Source organism: Eurosta solidaginis, chromosome 3 (assembly GCF_040869045.1).
Source record: "Eurosta solidaginis isolate ZX-2024a chromosome 3, ASM4086904v1, whole genome shotgun sequence".
NCBI classification, from domain to species: domain Eukaryota; kingdom Metazoa; phylum Arthropoda; class Insecta; order Diptera; family Tephritidae; genus Eurosta; species Eurosta solidaginis.
In genome coordinates, this window is record NC_090321.1 from 66,384,085 (window position 1) to 66,408,463 (window position 24,379).

Consider the following 24,379-nt stretch of genomic DNA (forward strand, 5'->3'; position numbering starts at 1 on the left):
GAAGAAGTTTGCAATCTCTTGATCGTCGCTGGAAATGCTATTTCTAAACTTCATGGCAGAAGGAAACCCGTTAGTTCTGCGTTTAGAATTTACGAAATCATAAAAAGACTTGGGGTGGCATATAATGTTTCTTTTAATTTTACATATGTAAGCTTTATAACACTTTTTATTAAGTTCAAAATACTTATGACGGAAAATAGCGTAATGTGCATAATGAGAATGTAAACCGGTTCTCTTATATAATTTGAATAAACGTGATTTCTTATTTTTTAAAGCTTTTAAATCTTTAGTAAACCAAGCTTGCACTGGTTCAATGTATGAGCATGTGCGTTTGGGCACGTGTTTTTCAAATAAAGTATAAATGGTTTTATTAAAATGTAAAACATTTTCCTCTACATCCTCTTTATATCGAGGCCACGTTATCTCAGAAAGCTCTGTATTTAAATTGTTGAAATTAGTTTTGGAAAAATCAAAGCATCTGGTAGAGACACGTGTTTTGTTAGTGCAGCCGACTTCGGTGCTTATGATTTCGTAAGTTATCTCAAGAGAAGGATGGTAAACGTCCTCTGGCAAAACAAGAGGTTCACACCGATTTATAGAGAATTTAGATATGTCGTCAACAAATACTAAGTCTAAGAATTTTCTATACTTATTCGGAAAGAAGTTGATCTGATTAAGGCAAAGATCAGTAATTCCATCTAAAAAGTCATTGTTATGCATCTTGGATGATACGGGGACAATATTGTGATCAACGGTATTCCAAGATATATGTGGCAGGTTAAAGTCGCCTAAAACAATCATTGAGTCCGTGGGCTTTATCATCGAGTTGACTGATTGTAACAGTGAAATAACGTACATATACACTTATAGATCAGAAGACGGTGGAATATAGCAAACGGCTAAGTAAATATGACCCCGGCCTAGTAAGATTCGGATGCATTTAAACTCGATGGAATAAACTTCGGCTAAATTAACATCTTCAGATGGAATAGAAGAATGTACAGCTAGCAAGACACCACCTCCGGTCCTATTTAAGCGATCATTTCTATAGGTCTGATACCGCAAAAAATTTCGGAATTTAAAACATTGGGTTTCAGCCATGTTTCGGTAAAAGCAATAATATTATAGTTACAGTGAATGGTTTTCAAATATAAGTCAGTTAATTTAGTATTTAAGGCTCTAACGTTTTGATAGTAAATGCTTAAGCAAGATGTTAAATTAAATTTTTTGGATCGGAACTTTGAGGAGGAATTTTTGGATGGAACCACAGCTTGCGGATTAGGGGAAGCCAAGTCTATGAGCTCCACTTGCATACATTTATTTCCATTGGATGAAAAAAAAAATACCTGACAAATTTTCTGAACTTGAATTGTAATTTTCTGAACTTGAATTGCAATTTTCTGAATTTAAATTGTAATTTTCTGAACTTGAATTGGAAATTTCTGAACTTGAATTGTAAATTTCTGAATTTAAATTGGAATTTCTAAACTTGAATTGTAATTTTCTGAATTTGAATTGTAAATTTCTGAATTTAAATTGGAATTTCTGAACTTGAATTGTAATTTTCTGAACTTAAACTGGAAAAGGTGTAGTGACAGCACAAATTGGAAAATCTGAACTTGAGTTGTAAATTTCTGAACTTGAATTGTAAGTTTCTGAATTTAAATTGGAAATTCTGAACTTGAATTGCAATTTTCTGAACTTGAATCGTAATTTTCTGAACTTAAACTGGAAAAAGTGTAGTGACAGCACAAATTTTAAATAGATTTAAAAAAATTTTAAATTTGTACCTTTTTGATTTGCTTTAGAAATTTTTAGTATTTATTACTTTTAATTTTATTATCTTATTTTAAAACCGTAATATCTAGCCATTAAATGAGCGCCAACAGTTTAGGACACAAGAGCAAAATTTCAATGCAGTAAATCAATTTCATATGCCTGGCTTCAGACAATTCGAATATGAAAACGAGTTTGATGATTGTGAAGCATTCGAGGAAACTCCAATAGCTATTGATATACCTAAATGCATTCAAACTTTAGAGGAAACGCCTCTTGAGGCACTTGAAGATAATAATACAAAAGAAGCAACAGAGACACAACCAGAAATGGAAACAATAGCTGAGAATGGTGATGTTGGTGCTACTTTTGAAACTGCAAGTACTGAAAGGTCTGTAAACGAAGAGCCGAGCAAAGGATCGGCTGATAGTGAAACAATGCAAAAGGCGCAGAAGGAAATTGAGCTTATGCCAGTGGAGGAATATTTAGCACTTTTTAACGCCAAAGTTGACTTTATTAGTGACGCTGACACTTTCAACTCGGGGCGAATTAGTGATGAGGACAACGAAAGCGATGAATTTTCCGATGCGCTGCCATCACTGGCCGATGATGATGCAGGCGAACTGGATGATGTAGTGACAAAAGCAACTGATATGGAGAAAAGTAAATATATCAATGAGTGCGCAGAAGCCAGCGAAATGCTAAATATGCCACAATCGTCCATTGAGCTACGCGAGAGCTCGCAAACTATAACGCAAAACGCTGCTACAGCAGCCGAGATACAAAAAACTGATAATAAAAAAGAAAGCGCTAAAGAACTGCAAGATACTTTACAAGACATCAAAAATAAATTTCGTGGTAATATTGTACACAATCCAACATCATCAAGTCTCTGCACATGTGCTGTTCATGATACTGCATCTAATGCACGTCCACTCAAACACAACAAAGGTAAAGCGCCACCACCACCACGCCCAGCACGCCCAGCACATCTAGCCCCAACTAGCCTTGCTACTAACGTTGCTAGCTCCCCCTCAAGTACATTATCCAATAGCGCTTTAGATGCTGTTGACAGTTCATCGCGTAGCCCTTCGCCAGCTCCTTCGAGTAAGGGCATGTTTAAGCATTTTAAAACGAATCTTTTTCACTTCGGCAGTAACAGTAGTGTGAGTGATAAACAATTGGATGGAAATGTGGATAAATCCCATACCGCCACACCACCATTTGAGACGCAGCTATAGAAAAACGAAAGGAAGCAATCATATTTGAATGTATCTCATCGAATTCTTACAAATGTAAGCAAAAAAAAAAACGCTTCCTTTGGCTATGTTCGAAAGTTTGCCCGAAACTGAATTGCTCTTGTTCTGCTGTTCAACAAATTCCGCAATGTTTATTTGTTTGGCTTGTTGTTGCTTTGATTTTTGATGTTTTCATTTGATTTCCTTGCTTGCTCTGCACCAATATTCTTGAAATGGCTAGCTAAAACTAGATCGTCAAGCATCTGTAAAAAATATCAGCCCGCCTAAAAGTATGCAACAATTTGTATAATACCTCTTAATGTTACATACTCTTAGGTTTAAGCAATATTACTTCAGCCCCCAAATTCCTACAATCGCTAACGCTAAAATTCCATCGCCAAAAAATCTAAAACAGTATCAAGTGCGCAGAAAAGTATGCAACATTTAGAGCCATATGGTCAAAAGAAATAACCGCCTACCGGTCCTACACAAAAGTATAGGAGTTAGGCTGTTATTCCTTGCGACCATATGGTATTAAATGTTGCATACTTTTCTGCGCGCTTGATAATGTTTTTGGCGATGGAGTGTTAGCGAAGGTTGGGATTCGGGGGCAGAATTGTTTGCTGTTCGTGATATAGTCTTAGCGGTTTCCAGTCCCCGAATTCCAGCCTTCGCTGACGCTAAAACTTAATTGCCAAAAATATCTAAAACATTATCAATCGCGCAGAAAAGTATGCAACATTTATTGGCATATCGTTACAAGGAATAACAGCCTAACTCCAATACTTTTACATAGGACTTAAGCGGTCGTTCCTTATGCCCATATGGTAATAAATGTTGCATACTTTTCTGCGCACTTGATACTGTTTTAGATATTTTTTAGCAATGGAGTTTTATAATTAGCGAATGTTGGATTTTGCGTGCAGAATAGCTTTCTCCACTCTAATTATAAAAAAATTTTTTTTTAGCACATTCAAATTATTTAAAAAGTTTATTTCCTTTTTTGCACATTCCGCAAACACTATGAGTTCTCGCTTATTTTATTTTACTTAACATTGGTTGGTTGTTTTTGTTTACTTTTTTTAGTTTTAAGTACTAAAAATATTTTTTGATTCGACTGTTTTTAAATTCACGCTTTGGGTTTTTTGCTAATTTTTCTTTGCTTATTGCCTTCCCATAAGCACTCGTATTTTTATACGAAGCTGAGCAAAGCTCACAGAGTATATTAATTTTGTTCGCATAACGGTACCCTGTAACCAGACCTGTTAAATAATGATTACTAATGGTAATCATTAGCCGTTCCATTGATTATTTTCTTTAAACGACATTTAATGATTACTTGCAATTATTTTCTATTTTTAATGATTACTTTTCAATTAATTTAAAAAAATAATCAAAAATAATCATGATTTTTTCCGATTATTGAAAAAAAATCAAAAAAATCAAAAATAATCAAAAGTAATCAAAAAAGGCCCTTTTGATTACTTTTGATAATTTTTGATTTTTTCGATTTTTTTTTGATTTTTTTTGATTTTTTTTTGATTTTTTTGATTATTTTTAATTATTTTTCTGCTTTGTTGAAAGAAAAATTCTCGTTTGTTGCACGCACGGAATAATTTCTACATACATGTGCATGTATATATTTGCCTCGATAAGCGGTTACGATTTAATATTGCATCCTAAAATGTACTTGTATGGAATAATTTAATGCAACAAACGAGAATTTTTCTTTCAACAAAGCAGAAAAATAATAATTAAAAATAATCAAAAAAATCAAAAAAAAATCAAAAAAAATCAAAAAAATCAAAAATAATCAAAAGTAATCAAAAGGGCCTTTTTTGATTACTTTTGATTATTTTTGATTTTTTTTCAATAATCGGAAAAAGTCATGATTTTTTTTTTATTTTTTTCTAATGGTAATCAATTAGTAATTGCTTTTTACGGAAAACAATTGAAATAATCATTGGCCATTAAAATATGCATCTAATTAATTGATTACTAATGCTAATTCAAATTTAACAGGTCTGCCTGTAACGACATAAACTAATCGAGATAGTTATAGACTTCTATATATCAAAGTGAGCTGGGCGAAAAAAGAAATTCATTTAGCCATGCCGGTCTGTCCCTCCGTTCGTCCGTAAACACGATAACTTGATTAAATTTTGAGGTATCTTGATGAAATTTGGTATGTACGTTCCTGGGCACTCATCTCAGATCGCTATTTAAAATGAACGAAATCGGACTATAACCACTGGTTCGATATCGAAAATTTCGAAAAACCGAAAAACTGCCAATTCATTACCAAGGACGGATAAAGCGATGAAACTTGGTAGGTGGGTTGACCTTATGACGCAGAATAGAAAATTAGTAAAATTTTGGACAATCGGCGTGGCACCGCCCACTTTTAAAAGAAAGTAATTTAAAACTTTTGCAAGCTGTAATTTGGCAGTCGTTGAAGATATCATAATGTAATTTGGCAGGAACGTTACTCCTATTACTATATGTGTGCTATATAAAAATTACCAAAATCGAGTGACGAACACGCCCATTTAAAAAAAAATTTTAAGTCAAATTTTAACAAAACATTTAATATCTTTACAGTATATAAGTAAATTATGTCAACATTCAACTCCAGTAATGATATGGTGCAACAAAATACAAAAATAGAAAAAAATTTCAAAATAGGCGTGGCTCCGCCCTTTTTCATTTAATTTGTCTGGAATACTTTTAATGCCATAAGTCGAACAAACATTTACCAATCCATGATAAATTTGGCAAAGGCATAGCTTCTATGATGGTAACTGTTTTCTGTGAAAATGGGCGAAATCGGTTGAAGCCACGCCCAGTTTTTATACACAGTCGACCGTCTGTCCTTCCGCTCGGCCGTTGACACGATAACTTGAGCAAAAATTTAAATATCTTTACTAAACTTAGTTCACGTACTTATCTGAACTCACTTTATCTTGGTATTAAAAATGGGCGAAATCCGACTATGACCACGCCCACTTTTTCGATATCGAAAATTTCGAAAAATGAAAAAAATGCCATAATTCTATACCAAATATGAAAAAAGAGATGAAATATGGTGATTGGATTGGTTTTTGTGACGCAAAATATAACTTTAGAAACTTTGTAAAATGGGTGTGACATCTACCATACTAAGTAGTAGAAAATGAAAAAGTTCTGCAGGGCGAAATCCAAAACCCATGGAATCATGACAGGAATACTGTTCGTGGTATTACATATATAAATAAATTAGCGGTAACCGACAGATGATGTTCTGGGCCACCCTGCTCCGATATCTCGAAAACGCCTTCACATATACAACTAAGGTTCACTCCCTTTTAAAACCCTCATTAATACCTTTAACTTGATACCCATATCGTACAAACAAATTCTAGAGTCACCCCTGGTCCACCTTTATGGCGATATCTCGAAAAGGCATCCACCTATAGAACTAAGGCCCACTCCCTTTAAAATACTCATTAACACCTTTCATTTGATACCAATGTCATACAAACACATTCCAGGGTTACCCTAGGTTCATTTTCCTACCTGGTGATTTTCTCTTATTTTGTCTCCAAAGCTCTCAGCTGAGTATGTAATGTTCGGTTACACCCGAACTTAGCCTTCCGTACTTGTTTTTTCTTCAATTTTATCACTTAACTTCAGTCTATAATAAACTGGAACTAGCCTTGACATCACAATCCTGTTTGGCTTAGCGCAGACAGTGCTCTCTGACTCTCCCTAACTATGTATGTCACAAGCTTTCGTATAGCAAACTATCAGCATGTGTTCCGCAAAATCTCTAGACATGGGCAACAAGGCAAGGCTGCCAAGACGTCCTTCCATCCGTTGGAGGGAAACTATCTAAAGGGAAGGGCAGGCGTATATGACATTAAGAAACGAAATCTAGTAAGAATAAGTGACGCTAAAGAGATGTGTCCTATATGCACTATGGTTTAGTTTCCATATTTCGAACTCATCTTCCCACCCGAAGGAGTTAACGTAGTTTCTAACACAGATGACTGCACGATAATGGCAACGGGCCATAGTCCCTCTATATATGATATCAGCTCAACGGATGTTTGTAAATAATGTAAACATCTTAGATAGTTGACCAGCTGGACATAATTTTATCGTCGCTAATATGAACGACAGTGAATAAAAGAAAATCCTATAATTAGATCTCGCAATATATGTACATATTTACCAACCGTTTGATGTGAAGGAACGCCTGCGGGGCCTAAACATCATCCATATAAATTTGGAAAATTCGTTTGTCAATTCTTAACCTAAGACAGCTCAAATACCACGTATAGTGAAAGAAGAAATTGAGCTATTAAGGGATTGCAATAGGTGACCTTTTTAATATCCAGACGAAAACCCTAATATACCTAATGTGTGTCCCACATGTGGAAGGTTTCCACATAACACTAGACATCTATTCAATTTTCAGAGGAACCGACTCCTCCAAAAACCAAGTTTTTGTCGTCCAGACATGTTGAAATTGATGCTTTCTTAAGGGTGCGGGTACACCGATGTTTTAACTTTTACAGAAATTTGTGCTTTACAGAAATACGCTCCAAGGGTTTCCGAGTTGCGGCTCCTTCTGCATATAATAAAGATTTTGGTATTCATGTGATTGGCCTTAACAGTTGCGCTATTAGAGGAAGTATTTATTGTTACTATTGACAGATACTTGTGAGTGATAGCACCTATTGGATGAGGCGAAGCACTGCTACAAGGAGAATCTCGACAGATATTAAGAATTAGAGTTTACAGCGAAGCAGCCTAGAAACTTAACGGAGACTTTTGCCAAAAAGCGGGACTTTGGACTGAATAAGCAGTTGAGAAATAACAATCTCCACTCGACGAGCAAAACAGATGAAATGTCCTCTGAAGATTTACTCAGTTATCACCATAGTGCAGCTAATAAAAATCGAAAGGCTTCGTTGGCTAGATCATGGACGATCCCACTCAAAAGGTATTCTTACCGACAACTACCTTTGACAACAGAGCAAAGGAAATGCCTTACTACGTTGCATGACACTGGATCAGCTTAGATGCTTCCATACTTGTTTGGTGGGCAGTCACACATCCCGCCTACAGACCTAATTGGCAAAATCATAGTGTTAACAAACTGCAACAAGGGTTAAGGCCTCGGGGACAGATTGAGTGCTGGCGGTATAGCCATATCAGTATAGCGCTGTCTAATATAGGACGAACGAACTACATGTTCCCTTGCTAAGCTTCGAAAGATATCTTGAGGCCTTAAGAGAGACGGAGGATTGGCGCAAGGGTACTGAACATACTATACATGTGATAACGATGGTTCCAAATTAACGGAAGAGGTCGGATCGGATGTTTACTAAGTGGATCCATAAATAAGTATAGGCTGCCAGAAATTGTAGCCGTGAAGAAAACAGCATAAATTATGGAAGATTCACAAAGCTGTTCATATCCCTAAAGGTTCACAACGGGCATGGTTCTGGCGTCACTTACTCATACGTGTGGCCTTGTTAATTACAACAGGTGCTGAAAGTGCGAGATGCAGGAAGAAACGAGCTCAAGGCTCCAGCTACTATGGCGGCAGAGTTGCCAGTTCTCAAGGCAGCAATTAAGCTAGGACTTATAAAACTTCTAATACTTGCCAAGACGACGGAGTTATTCTATAACATAAGTCCTGGTAACTAATAGGGGTTTTCCTTTTGGCCGTTTAACAAGTTCTAGTAACACTATGTTGTTGTTGTTGTTGTTGCGATAAGGTTCTGGTGCTAGCCCGACCATCTCGGGAACGATTTATATGGCCACATTAAACCTTCAGGCCATCCCTCCCTCCCCACCCCAAGTTCCATGAGGAGTTTGTGGTCGCCAGAGCCTCGTCTGTTAGTGAAACGGGATTCGCTGCTCGAAGGTGAGGTTGACAATTCGGTTGAACAAGCTATATATTGCGCTACACAACCCCTTGGATCCCTAGGAAGTCTGAAATTACAGAAGGGTTGAAGAAACTGATTGGTAGTAACACTATAGACATATTCAGTGTTTGTGAGGTCTTTATTGACCGGCCAGTTCAACCTACGATATCATCATAGTCCAGCGAAATAAAACGCAGCGGCTACGTTGGCTAGGCCATGTTATGCGAAAGAAAGATGACGCTCCGGCTAATAAAGTATTTTTTTATCGGAACACGCCTATGCAAGCAGAAGAAGAGGGTGGTCTCCACTCTGCTGAAAGGACCAGGTGGAAAACGATTTAAACTCTCTTGGAGTGACCAATTGGCCCCAGTTGGTGGAGCTAAGAAGCGACTGGCGCGCCTTGTTGAACGGCCATAACCGTTTAAACGGTTAAGCGCCAATTAAGTATGTGAGTAAGTTCAACCTAACCTAACGTGAGTACCACCGGTGGACAATTGGCTTTTGGGAGTTTTTTGTTCGTGATCGCCGCTGACATTTTGAAAATGCAAATAAAATCGTTTTTGTTGAACATTTTTGCGTTTCTTTCTTCTAATAAAGTTTGTGTCATTTTTTTCTTTGCAGGTTATGTCAGCGAGTTACACAACTCTTCCACGTACCAAAAAGTCTGAAAAAGTCAACGTAGCCACAACCAAAGCGCGCAGCAAAACCGAGAAGTAGATTAAGAAAAAGATATGTTTTTCTCTAAAAAGCAAAACGATCAAATTCAAATACCTAAAGGCATACTCATCGACCAAAATATAATAACCAAGAAGAAGAAGAAGCAAAGAATATTTTAAGTAGCCGAGAAATTCTTTAGGCGCGCACATATTGATAAATAAGGAATATTGTATTAATTTTGTTAAAACTTTGCTGCAATCAGAAGTGCACTCATATTACAATTACATTAGAAATTACAATTACCATACAATTACTTTTGATGTAATTGTAATTGTTATAGGGCCAATTAATGGTGACTTATCCATAACCAGATAAAACAGCTGATCGAACCAACCTTATGGAAATCAATGTAATTGATTAAAGGGCAAATTAAACTTCCTTAACCCTAACGCCATAGTCGTAACCATACCCATATCCATAACCATCTTCAATGTAATCCAGGGATGCACCTTAACGTTAAGCTAATCGTTTATCAAAAAATTTCCACTGTTTCCGTTGAAACACTTCGAAATAGTATCGATAAAGAAATTATCAAGATAAATTGTATCTCGTTTTTAACCGAAACGAAAAGCTTTCGTTAACGTTAAAAACGTTAACGAAAACGTGATAATTTATGTTTGAATTGTGCTGGCAATGCTATAGCCATGGTGAAGCCGTAAGGTGGCAACAACGAGCGCACATACACACACAAACTCTATGTAATTTGTTTGTGTAATTCGTTGGTGGTAATGTCAAAAATACTCTGAGAAATGTTCGTACTGTCAAAATTCATGAGAAAAGTTGCAATCAGCTTGGATAATGCTTTCACCTTTAATGACTCCGCCATCAATCAGCTTTGCCAGCATAGTTTGAAATTAATAATCAACATAAACGATTTGATTTGGTTTTGATATGGCAGAAAACGAAACGAAATCATTTCGTTAATTTGACGATCTTAACGTTAATAAACGAAACGAAATGACTTCGTTTCGTTTATTAACGTTGATTATCGTAACGAAATGATATCGTTTCGTTGGTTAAGCATGCCTGATGTAATCGATTAATGGTGCCTTAAACTAAAAATCATGAAAATTTCATAAAAATGAAGAAAACGCAAAAAATTACAAACATATTCCACAAAAAATTAGTCTCTCAGTCATAACGTATCCAAAACAATGAATAAAATCTACAAAAAGTTATTAAATTCACCAACTCAAATATTTTTAGGTTATGGATATGGCGAGAAACCAATAACCAATTGGTTGGCTATGATATGGTTATGGCGTTAGCGTTATGGTATGGCACCATTAATCGAATACATTGATTTCCATAAGGTAGGTTCGATCAGCTGTTTTATCTGGTTATAGTTTTATGGTTATAAGACACCATTAATTTACCCTTAATGGTGCCATACCATAACGCTAACGCCATAACCAAACCATAGCCAACCAATTGGTTTTTGGTTTTTCGCCATATCCATAACCTAAAAATATTTGAGTTGGTGAATTTAATAACTTTTTGTAGATTTTATTCATTGTTTTGGATGCGTTATGACTAAGACACTTATTTTTTGTGGAAAATGTTTGTAATTTTTTGCGTTTTCTTCATTTTATGAAATTTTCACGATTTTTAGGTTAAGGCACCATTAATCGATCACATTGGAGATGGTTATGGATATGGGTATGGTTACGACTATGGCGGTAGGGTTTAGGAAGTTTAACTGGCCCATAAATCAGAGGTATGCAGTCATGATTTCTTTGATGCTAAAGGCCGGAACACATAACTTTTTCGATGCAGCATCGTGCGTTGCCAGATGAGTAGATTGCATGCGTTTGCATGGGGAGCGACAAATAGGCTATTTTGCGTTCCCCATACAAATACATGCAATCTATAAGATTACGTTGAACACATCTGTATGAAAAACTGCTTATGTGACAGCGCTTTAAACGCGAATGTCAGCAATAATAGTAACTGTTGTTCATTTCATATCGAATGTTGGAATTGGGGGCGGGATTGCAAATGCTTCTCAGTAATCAAAGCGTATTCATATGCTAAGTGCCCACCTGTTTGGAGCCATTGCTCAGAAAAATTAGCATTAAAATAAAAAAATGGAATAAAAAATTGTCAAAGCTGATGGTGAATTGTTGGTCAAAGCTTAATTATATATTAAAGAAAGCTTAAGTGACCCAGCAAAACTTTACTAAACGACTTACGTACACCTGTGTGCACTAAAATAACAACACATATTATTAACAAATTGTATCTGTAATTCTCTTTATTTTATCTAAGTATTTTAATTAATTTAATTTAAGAAATCCAATACATTATGGATTGAGATAAGGCGCTTCTAAAAAATTTTGGAAAACTTAGAGCATACTTAACCCCAACTCTCACATAGAGCGATTTAGAAACTAATTCTGAGCTAGAGCATTTTTGTGAAATATGCTGCGATATTGCGTTTTTGAACTGACAGTTACTCAGCAATTGATATGTGCTCACTGAAGGGCTTCAAAGCATAATTATCGGTATACAATTACTTTTTGCCCATATTTGAGGTTATGTAGCCTTGCAGATGTTTTCTTTCACCAAAATTATAGCATGACAACTTTAAACACAAGTCTTCTACTTTCAGATAGCGTTTAGTTTGCTCAAATATCAATTTGTTTTTTCGCTGAGATATCGCATTTTGAAATTTTCATGTTTCAATATTTTCTTACACCTGAAAATCGATTGAGATAACATAGACATGATATAGTCGATTACAAATTTTCTTGAATTGAGTCTTACTTTTCTTAAAATTTTGTCTCACACCATATGAAAATGATATTTGAGCAAACTCAACGCCATTTGAAAGAAGAAGACTTGTACTTAAAGATGCCATGCTTTAATTTTGGGGAAAGAAAACATCTGCAAGGTTACATAACCTCAAATATGGACAAAAGCGGTGTTTTTGCACTTTTAGGTTAGGATATCTCGAAAACCAGAGGTGATATAGCAATTTTGAGGCCAGATTTCGATTCATCGCATCAAAATCCTTCGAAAATACATATATAGTTTGGTTTCTGGGTCTGAGATGCTGTCGGCCTGTGTTATCTAAAATATTTTCTCGGGTTTCACACCTGACTTGTCAATTCGTTAGTCGGTTGTAACTCGATAAATTTATAAAAAAACATCCCGTATTGCAACTACGTGATGCAATGGCCACTACGTTCTGAATCTTACGGAATTTCGAGGTGTCCATTGGAGACAGAACTCTGAGCCTAACTCAGAGGTATGGTTCAAATCCATGGGCCGAACTTCAACAAATCGATACCAATTAAATGCTATCCCACTATTTTTCAGGCAGACATCCATGCAATGAATACATTGGAGTCCTAAATGATCAGTGAGCAAAAAATACGGTTTTTTAAGGAAGGGTTACGGACATCAGGGATGTGAAGGTAACGAACAGGCAGACTAACTAGCCAAGCAAGGTGATTTAGCAGCATTCTATGGTCCAGAGTCGTTATGTGAACTCACAAAGGTACACACTAGGGAAACCAGGGCAAAGGTAGGCCAAATTATTTATACTCTCAGCAACGAGAGTATCAGCCAAACTACTTGATCTAAGCAGTGCCACGCCCCATCCAATAGGTGTGGTCACTCAGAAATTGTCATCAAAATCCTATTACGGGAGTCCGAGGAAAGTTTCAGCCTCAGCAGGGGTGGACATTGCAATTGAAAAGATAGTTGGTCCCATGAATTCAACCTGCTACAGATCGAAGTTGAGGTAGAGTGACGCGCCTCTCCCTGGGGAAGTTGTTTTACCCTACAGCGACTTTAGGGTATTTGACTTTAAGAACGGAGTTCGCTTGGCCATTCCTGGTATCGAGGTCCGACACTTTTTGGTGGATATCTCTTAGCACCTCTTTCTCCTTTTTTTCTACATACGGCTGAGTTCGCAGATGTCGAACTTTTTAATTCCTGAGAGGCGGGACCTCTTCAATAAGATATATGTTGGGATGTCAAGGTTTCTGGGTGTTCAACAGAAACTGTTTGTTCAGCATTTCATTTCTCTGCCTTATGGGGAGAACTCGCGTCAAACTGTGTAAATTGTGTTCTGGGGACATAAGAAGACAACCCGTAGCGATTCTGAGATCGGTGTTTTAACAGGTCTGTAGTTACTTCCAGTGTCTGTCCTTTAGGCTCGGCGACCACATTGGGCACCCGTAGCATGCAATCGAACTCTGACTGGGTACTATACAGGAAACTATAGTCTAATTTATCACCTACATACGTGCATAAGTACTAAGTTAAATCCATCCGATGCGCGAATTTTGTGAACTGGAGGATGACACGTCGGTTCACGTTCTCTGCGAATACGTCGCTCTGGCAAGGCAGATACTCCCATCTAGGTGGCGTGACTTTAATGCCTTCTTGATATGGAGTAAAATGTCTGAAGAGGTGCTTAAATACATTAATACAGTTATAGGCTGAAAGGTCAAACACAATAGATCTAAATAAAGGTCTCAGAGCAGAGGACTAAGTTTAGAGAAACCTAACATAGAACGAATTAACAAGACTTGTATGAATACCGCTAAGGAGAAAACCAACTACTAAAATTGGGCTTGATAATATTTGCTACTAATTTTCGGCACATAGGTGTATGTGGTTGTGTTTTTTTTTAAATAAGTATTAGGACTGTTATAAAACTATAAAACATATGCATAAAAAACAAAAAAAGAATACCCCACTTCTCTCCCAAAGCATTATTTATTCTTAATATCATGTAAAAGTGACTAGAGAAAGATTGTAGAAAAAGTATGTAACAAAAAAAGGAGCTTATATTTAAGGTTATTACATATTTAAATTTTTCTGTATCCGTTTTTCATTTCGTTTAATTTGGTCTTGTTTGCAGTGAAAAAGAAAGGATCTGTCATATGGCTTGTGCGGATGCAAGAAATTGTGCCAGCGTAGTGCAGGTGGTTTTCAATTAAAAAAAATTTTAATGTATGTATTTTTTAGTAAAAATTTAGCATGAATTAAACTTGTGTAATTGATTTATCTATGGTTGTCTCGTTTTTAGTCATAAGTGAGTTGCATGTAAGAGTTGGCCAAGACATATTAGTAATATGGCATGAGTTCTCCACTTAAAAAGTTAAGAAGTGTAAAGTTATAAAGAAATTATTAAATTCTTATTTATGACATTTACTGTTCACTTGTTTCAATTTCAATGGTTTCAAAGCTCAAAGCTAATAACTAGACCACAAAATTAGCCAATACTTTTTTTAAGGTCTTTGGTTCGCTGAATCTGACCCACGGTTCAACTATATGGTTGGCTCATCTCTACAGCAACAAAGAACCTTTGTTCAGATTGTCAAAATCTGCGTGTTGGTGTTAGGCGAATGGAATGGATAGAAAACATACAATTTTACAATACTTGTGTGTTTGGGAAAATAATGCGCTAGATTAGATGCATGTACTAAATAAAATAATTTAAACAATTTTTTTTAGTTAAACAGTTTTATTGAAAACAATACTTACATGAAGTAATAATAATACTAAAAGCTAGAATTAGATAGGTCCTAGGTACTAGTCATCACACTCCCCATCAATCTAGGGCGTTGATCAGACAATTAAATAAAAGCGTTGGGCGCGTGAAATTTCTAAAAATGTGAAGCGTAGCATAACCTTATTAGAGTTCAGTTGATCTTATATATGACTATCAATCCTAACAAATTTGTTATTTTTTTTCATAGGTCGCTTTCTATTCTTGTATGTATTATGTGTTCCAAATATGAGCCAAATCGGACCACAAATACGATTTTTTTTAATATCTCGATCCTTGCGCCACCTGTTGGAGTTTTTTTTTTATTATTGCATTGTCGTCGGCTTCTGAACTATATTCCAAGTTTCAAGCTTGTAGCTTATCGGGAAGTTACTTAAATTTCAATTACAAAGTTCGTTCACAACGGCCGTGCAGCCGGTCTGTCAAGTCAAGCTAAATAAAACCGTTTAAAAAAATTACTTAAGAGTGATGTGACACTATTTTTTATAATAAATTGACTACCACGGCAATAAATAATTGGTGTGATGGTAGCGTGTTCCGCCTACCACGCCGAAGATCCTGGATTCACGCCTAGGGCAAAGCAACATCAAACTCATCTGCCTTGCAGATGCCGTTCGGAGTTTGCATAAAACAAGTAGGTCGCGTCCCGCCTATTTGTAGGCAAAACTAAAAGAAGCACGACGCCAATTGGAAGAGAAGCTCGGCCTAAAATCTGTTCGGAGGTTATCGCGCCTTATATTTATTAATTATACTCAGTTGAGCAGAGCTCACAGAGTATATAAAGTTTGATTGGATAACGGTTGGTTGTACTTATATAAAGGAATCGAGATAGATATAGACTTCCATATATCAAAATAATCAGGATCGAAAAAAAATTTGATTGAGCCATGTCCGTCCGTCCGTCCGTCCGTTAACACGATAACTTGAGTAAGTTTTGAGGTATCTTGATGAAATTTGGTATGTAGGTTCCTGAGCACTAATCTCAGATCGCTATTTAAAATGAACGATATCGGACTATAACCACGCCCACTTTTTCGATATCGAAAATTTCGAAAAACCGAAAAAGTGCGATAATTCATTATAAAAGACCGTTAAAGCGACGAAACTTGCTAGATGAGTTGAACTTATGACGCAAAATAGAAAATTAGTAAAATTTTAGACAATGGGCGTGGCACCGCCCACTTTTAAAAGAAGGTAATTTAAAATTTTGCAAGCTGTAATTTGGCAGTCGTTGAAGATATCATGATGAAATTTGGCAGGAACGTTACTCTTATTACTGTATGTACGCTTAATAAAAATTAGCAAAATCGGAGAAGGACCACGCCCACTTTTAAAAAAAAAATTTTTTTAAAGTAAAATTTTAACAAAAAATTTAATATCTTTACAGTATATAAGTAAATTATGTCAAGATTCAACTCCAGTAATGATATGGTGCAACAAAATACAAAAATAAAAGAAAATTTAAAAATGGGCGTAGCTCCGCCCTTTTTCATTTAATTTGTCTAGGATACTTTTAATGCCATAAGTCGAACAAAAATTAACCAATCCTTTTGAAATGTGGTAGGGGCATAGATTTTATGGCGTTAACTGTTTTCTGTGAAAATGGGCGAAATCGGTTGATGCCACGCCCAGTTTTTATACACAGTCGTCCGTCTGTCCTTCCGCATGGCCGTTAACACGATAACTTGAACAAAAATCGATATATCTTTACTGAACTTAGTTCACGTACTTATCTGAACTCACTTTATTTTGGTAAAAAAAATGAACGAAATCCGACTATGACCACGCCCACTTTTTCGATATCGAAAATTGCGAAAAATGAAAAAAATGCCATAATTCTATACCAAATACGAAAAGAGGGATGATACATGGTAAGGTAATTGGATTGTTTTATTGACGCGAAATATAACTTTAGAAAAAACTTTATAAAATGGTTGTGACACCTACCATATTAAGTAGAAGAAAATGAAAAAGTTCTGCAGGGCGAAATAAAAAACCCTTAAAATCTTGGCAGGTATTACATATATAAATAAATTAGCGGTATCCAACAGATGATGTTCTGGGTCACCCTGGTCCACATTTTGGTCGATATCTGGAAAACGCCTTCACATATACAACTACCACCACTCCCTTTTAAAACTCTCATTAATACCTTTAATTTGATACCCATATCGTACAAACTCATTCTAGAGTCACCCCTGGTCCACCTTTATGGCGATATTTCGAAAAGGCGAACACCTATAGAACGAAGGCCCACTCCCTTTTAAAAATACTTATTAACACCTTTCATTTGATACCCATATCGTACAAGCAAAGTCTAGAGTCACCCCTGGTCCACAAAGGCCCACTCCCTCTTAAAATACTCATTAACTCCTTTCGTTTGATACCCATATTGCACAAACGAATTCTAGAGTCACCCCTGGCCCACCTTTATGGCGATATCTCGAAACGGCGTCCACCTATGGAACTAAGGAATACTCCCTTTTAAAATACTCATTAACACCTTTCATTTGATACCCATATCGTACAAACGCATTCTAGAGTCACACCTGGTCCATCTTTATGGCGATATCTCGAAAAGGCGTCCACCTATAGAACTAAGGCCCACTCCCTCTTAAAATACTCATTAACTCCTTTCGTTTGATACCCATATTGCACAAACGAATTCTAGAGTCACCCCTGGTCCACCTTTATGACGATATCTCGAAAAGGGGTCCACCTATAGAACTAAGCCCCACGCCCTTTTAAAATAATCATTAACACCTTTCATTTGATACCCATATCATACAAACAAATTCTAAAGTCACCCCTGGTCCACCTTTATGGCGATATCTCGAAAAGGCGAACACCTATAAAACGAAGGCCCACTCCCTTTTAAAAATACTCATTAACACCTTTCATTTGATACCCATATCGTACAAACAAAGTCTAGAGTCACCCCTGGTCCACCTTTATTGCGATACCTCGAAAATGCGTCCACCATTAGAACTAAGGCCCACTCCCTCTTAAAATACTCATTAACTCTTTTCGTTTGATACCCATATTGCACAAACGAATTCTAGAGTCACCCCTGGCCCACCTTTATGGCGATATCTCGAAACGGCGTCCACCTATAGAACTAAGGCCCACTCCCTTTTAAAATACTCATTAACACCTTTCGTTTGATGCCCATATTGTGCAAACAAATTCTAGGGTCACCCCTGGTCCACCTTTATGGCGATATCTAGAAACGGCGTCCACCTATGGAACTAAGGATTACTCCCTTTTAAAATGCTCATTAACACCTTTCATTTGATACCCATATCGTACAAACGCATTCTAGAGTCACCCCTGGTCCATCTTTACGGCGATATCTCGAAAAGGCGTCCATCTATAGAACTTAGGTCCACGCCCTTTTAAAATACTCATTAATACCTTTCATTTGATATCCATATCGTACAAACGCATTCTAGAGTCAACCCTGATCCACCTTTATGGCTATATCCCTAAATGGCGTCCACCTATAGAACTATGGCGCACTCCCTCATAAAATACTCTTTAATGCCTTTCATTTGATACACATGTCATACAAACACATTCCAGGGTTTCCCTCGGTTCATTTTCCTACATGGTTATTTTCCCTTATGTTGTCACCATAGCTCTCAACTGAGTATGTAATGTTCGGTTACACCCGAACTTAACCTTCCTTACTTGTTTTACAATGTGTTGGTTACAATTTGTGTTTTCCATCTCCCTTTGACAATCCCCATACAAATGAAATGAAAAAAATAAAATCAGCTGCTGAGGTGAGCCAACCATAAAACTCAGCCATGATCTGAGCCCTGCGTCAGAATTTTTAAATTGTTTCTGGTCTAAAAGCGCTAAAAACGCTTTCTATATTTACTACGCCTTTTTATCACAAAAACTTCTTTTTGTTAAAAAAACAACAAATACAAAGTGCTACTATTTTCCTTAAAAATGTACCTAGTTTTACTTTTTAGAAGGCTTCCTTTGAGAGCTTAGATATTGTTCTTTGAACTGTATTAGGTTTTCGATATTTTCTCTCATTTCTTCTCTCATTTTTGTTAGTTCTAAAGAAGTCAGCAAACCGGGACAAGCTCTTGTAAAAACGCAAACACAGCGACCTGTTCCCGAATTTCAACCTTCGCTAACGCTTAAACTTTATCACCAAAAATATCTAAAACAGAAAAGTATGCATAATTAAGAAGCATATTGTGACGAATATTAGCATCACTAAGCTGCTACTAAATAAATGCACAACAACAATAAAGCAGCCACTCTTATGTAGAAGGCGACGAAGAGATAGCTCATCTCACACACATGCATGTAGTCATCTGCCGAAGTAGTTACTCACATATACACACGTATATGGCAGTAGAAAGCATAAGCTACAAATACACATGTATATGGCTGGTAACCAAGCAGGAAGTTCTAGAAGATGAAACGTCTAGACCCTAGGAGAAATATGCGAACGAAGCAACAGAGAGTATAAAAGCAGCGCGAACTGAGCAATCATTAATCAGTTTGATTTAAACACGCTGTTGTGAAGTACGTGATATTGAAGTATAATTGTACTACTCCCACGTAGACTAAATAAAGACCATATTGCAATCGCTTCCCAAGGCAGTCGGTTCTAGGTACCGGAGCGACGCGGGATTTTTCCCGACCAAGGACTGTAATATCAGTGTAACCACATTTAATTTGGACCTGCTACAACAACAACAACCATATTGCAATACTGGATATTGGAATGATTTATTCAACAGTTTAGCGATTCAAACGTTAGCAGGTTTGGAATAAGCGAAATTTCACTAAATTTGTTACAATCTATAAATCTTATAAAATAAAGTCGCTAAATGACATGTATGCACATAACTTCACACAGAATGCTCCGATTTTAAAACGGTTTTTTGCATTTGAAAGCTTAGCTACGTGAGATGCTACAGTTAATATAATTTGAAGGTATATATTATAGGGGCGTGGCAAATTGCCAAAATGTAGTAAAAAATCATAAAATTTTTGTTTGCACAGCTATAAAACATAAACGGATGGAGGGATTTAAAAAATTCTACTTTTCAGTAAAACTTTGAAATATATACCTTCGATCTGCATCAAAAAAATACTTGATTCCTTTTTTATATCGGCCAAATTGTTTAAACAAAAGTAACATTTTTATCAAAAAATGCGTATATGTGTTTGTTCGCTGTGAACTGTCCGCGCTAATTGCTTTTGAGTGAGGCTTGATGCGACACATACATACGTACATATATAGCATTCGCTGCGTTATTTAACTTCGGGCGTAGGTTTATAGGTATGTATGGATGTACATCACTACATAGTATAAAACAAAGTCCCTATGTCCCTTTGAATGCTTAAACCTTTAAAAATACGCAACGGATTTTGATGCGCTTTTTTTAATAGATAAAGAGTGATTGAAGAGGAAGTAACGGATGAACATATTTGGCTGCAAATTGGTGGAGGGGTAGCTCAGAATCAGGAGACAGACGCAGGTTAATTTTTATCCCGTTCTGGCTAGGGTCTTGAGATCAAAACGTGGACCTGGGTAATCCTGTGATATGAGTATCAAATGGAAGCTGTTTATGAATACTTTGATACGGGATATTTTTTGTACCCGCGTGTAACTAGGGTCTCGAGATATAAGCGAAAACGTGGACGCGGGTACCCCTAGAATGTGTTTATAGAATATGGATAAAAAAAATGAAAGCTGTTGATGGGTGTTTTAGTACAGGGTAGTTTTCATACCTATTGGTGACTAGGGTCTCGAGATTGAGGCCAAAACGTGCACCCGGGTACCCCTAGAAAGTGTTTATACAATATGGATAACAAATGAAAGCTGTTGATGAGTGCTTTAGTATAGGGTAATTTGCATACCCCTGGGTGACTAGGGTCTCGAGATATAGGCCAAACCGTGGGCCCATGTACCCCTAGACAGAGTTTATACAATATGGATATCATATGAAAGCTGTTGATGAGTGCTTTAGTAAAGGGTAGTTTTCATATCTATTGCTGACTAGGGTCTCGAGATATAGGCCAAAACGTGGACTCGGGTACCCATAGAATGTGTTTATACAATATGGATAACAAATGAAAGCTGTTGATGAGTGCTTTAGTAGAGGGTAATTTGCATACCCCTGGGTGACTAGGGTCTCGAGATATTGGCCAAAACGTGGGCCCGTGTACCCCTAGACAGAGTTTATACAATATGGATATCAAATGAAAGCTGTTGATGAGTGCTTTAGTAAAGGGTAGTTTTCATACATATTGGTGACTAGGGTCTCGAGATATAGGCCAAAACGTGGACCCGGGTACCCCTAGAAAGTGTTTATACCATATGGATAACAAATGAAAACTGTTGATGAGTGCTTTAGTACAGTGTAAGTTTCATACCTATTTGTGACTAGCGTCTCGAGATATATGCCAAAACGAGGATCAGGGTAACAATGGGATGTGTTTTTACATTATGGGTATCAAATGAAAGCTGTTGATGTGTGCTTTAATACAGGGTAGTTTTCATACCTACTGGTGACTATTGTCTCGATATATAGGCCAAAATGTGGACCTGGATACCCCTAGAATGTGTGTCTAATATGGATATCAAACGAAAGCTGTTGCTGAGAGCTTTAAAGTAATTTTCATTGTGATATTCGATTTAGTCGCATCAACCTGGCAAAACTGATAAATATGCATGCGAAGCCGAAATAAAGACATCAATTAATAATACCCACATACCTATTTACATACGTACTATTCGATTTGCCTGAAATTTGGTATATAAATTTGCCTATATTAGTACTGACGATCCTTTTTCCGGGAAGTAGACCAGAGACGGACTGGGATTGAGACTCGGAGTGGGACTGGGACTCGGAATGCGACTGGAACAAAATAGATACCACCCTCTTGGACTGGTAATAAATGATGAAGAAGAATTTGAGATAAGAGAAAAGAGGGAAGGAGAAGGAGACTGAGAAAGAGATAGAGTGAGACAAAGATAGAGATAGATGAAGGGAGGAGTGAATAAAAGGATTAAGAAAAAGTGAAGAGGGGGGCAGAGTTAGACGGAAAAAACTTATTAAAATATATGCAGATAGACCAAGTTTTGGGCAGAACAATGTCTGCCGGGTCTGCTAGTATGATTATAAAGAATAACAGCCTTACTCTGATAATTTTACTTGGGACTTGGCGGTTATTCCTTTATGACCATATCGTACTAAATGTTTCGTACTTCTCTGCGCACTTGATACTGTTTTAGATATTTTAAGCGATGGAGTTTTAGCGTTGGCGAAGGTTGGAATTTGGAGGCTGGTAACTCATATTTAGACAGTACTTGATTATGGAGGGAACACTTCGCCGTGCTCCCAAATGAAGAGAGCTATGGAACGCCTAGAGACATGAAGAATCCAAACCCGCAATCGATTATAATGGAATAGCGATAACCAGATTAGAAAACAATACGGTCGCGGGCGCTCATGGATTGTCTGCGGAGCTATTCAAATACGACGGCAATGAGTTGGCAAGGCGCATATATCACCTTCTTTGCAAAATATCGTTGGAAGAATGCATGCTTGACGAATGGAATCTAAGTGTTCTTTGACCAGCCCACAAGAATGTGGATCCTGCAGACTGCGCCTTCTTAGTATCGTATATAATTTCATGTCCAGCGTATTATGCGAAAGATTGCGGCTTCAAGCCTGGTAAATCAACAGATTTTATACTATGCGAAAAATTCTGGAAAAAAGAACGCGAATAAAGAATTGACACACATCACCTCTTCGTCAAAGAATTAAACAAGAGGTGCCACAGGGCTACCTTCCTGATCTCTCCAGTTTTTTTTGCCACGCGAAATCTGGCATTATCATCCTCGACCTTATCTACAACATGGACGTCCCAAATGTCGACCATTTTGAACATTCACGTTGATGGCACTACGCTACCGACTGTCCTACACCCCACAATCTTGGGTGTGACGTTTGATCAGGATCTACATTTCGGTGAGCATGCATCCGCTATTGTACCGAAAATCCAGAGCCGTATCAAAATCCTCAAATCTCTTGCTGGCAGTACTTGGGGAAAAGGCAAAGAAACGCTCATTACCACTTACAAAGCAATTGGCCAGTCGATTGCATGCTACGCGTCCCCTATATGGTCGCCTAGCCTAGAAACTACTCACTGGAAGAAGCTACAGGCCTGCCAAAATACTGCTTTCAGAATCGCCACGGGCTCTCTTCTTATGTCCCCAGAACACCATCTACACAATGAGGTGAGAATACTCCCCATCAGGGAGAGAAATGAGATGCTAACCAAACAGGGCATCCCAAAAGACATCTGATTGATGAGCCAACACCACCTAAGGGCTTAAGGAGTAATCTCCTAAAGCATTATGAGGAAATACGGCACCAGAGAACTCAGCCGTATGAAGCCAAAAAAAACCCAAGCAGGTCCTCAGCGAACTCCACAAACAGGCGTCGGACCTTTATGCCAGGAATTGCCCGGTGAATCCAGTACTCAAAGAACAGTACCCAAAACTTTCGGAAGAGGGACGCATACTCCCCAGGGAAACGCGAGTCACTCTAGCTCAACTTCGTTCTGGATACTGTAACAGGTTAACCTCTTACCTATCCAGAATCAATGTGTCCCCACATGACACCAACCATCTTTTTAATTGTAATGTGGAGCCAACGCCTCTAACCTCCCCTCTCATTATGGTCCACCCCTGTTGAAACTGCAAGTTTCCTTGCACTCCCGTTAGAGGACATTGATGACAATTTGTGATTGGTCGCACCTATTGATACATATGACCAGGTTGATGCAAATCTAGAAATCATCAACATCTACATCCCTCCTGTCACCTGTTGCCCCAGTGGATACCGCCCTGATATCAGCGGCGTACTCACTGGAAACAATCGCATTATCTTAGGCGATTTCAATGTCCATCACGATCTATGGCATTCAAACTTGCGGGTGGACAGTAGGGGTGAGATGTTAGCGGATCAAATAGAAGAAGCGACGTTCTGCACTATAAACGGAGACGCCCCACACGTATGGTAGGAAGCTGTCACAGTTCGCCGGATATTTCAATCGTGAGCGCAGAACTCGTAAACTGCGTCAACTGGCAGCCGATGGTAACATTAGCATCCGACCACCTTCCTATACTTATTTCGCTCGAGCGTCCCGCCGACTTCATC

The 24,379-nt window shown here is 37.5% G+C and overlaps 2 protein-coding genes across 11 annotated transcripts in view; both read left to right on the forward strand.

The window, feature by feature from the left end:
- Window positions 1-14,818, forward strand: part of GrlHz (Gustatory receptor-like Holozoa) — a 142,015-nt gene extending 127,197 nt beyond the window's left edge. The window contains exon 7 of the mRNA XM_067772107.1: window positions 14,526-14,818. Coding sequence (XP_067628208.1) covers window positions 14,526-14,584 — 59 coding nt within the window. The 3' untranslated portion in view covers window positions 14,585-14,818. The remainder of the gene's footprint in view (window positions 1-14,525) is intronic.
- ReepA (Receptor expression enhancing protein A) overlaps window positions 1-19,915 on the forward strand; it is a 79,911-nt gene extending 59,996 nt beyond the window's left edge. For 6 of the 10 annotated variants that reach the window (XM_067772102.1, XM_067772100.1, XM_067772099.1 and 3 more), the window contains 2 exons: window positions 1,869-3,071; window positions 9,554-14,818. In XM_067772102.1, the coding sequence (XP_067628203.1) occupies window positions 1,869-3,017 (1,149 nt within the window). In that variant the 3' untranslated portion in view covers window positions 3,018-3,071; window positions 9,554-14,818. Of the gene's footprint in view, window positions 1-1,868; window positions 3,072-9,553; window positions 14,819-19,244 lie in introns of those variants that run through there. The other 4 variants (XM_067772097.1, XM_067772096.1, XM_067772104.1 and 1 more) reach the window with 4 other exon arrangements.
- Window positions 19,916-24,379: the final 4,464 nt, after the last annotated feature.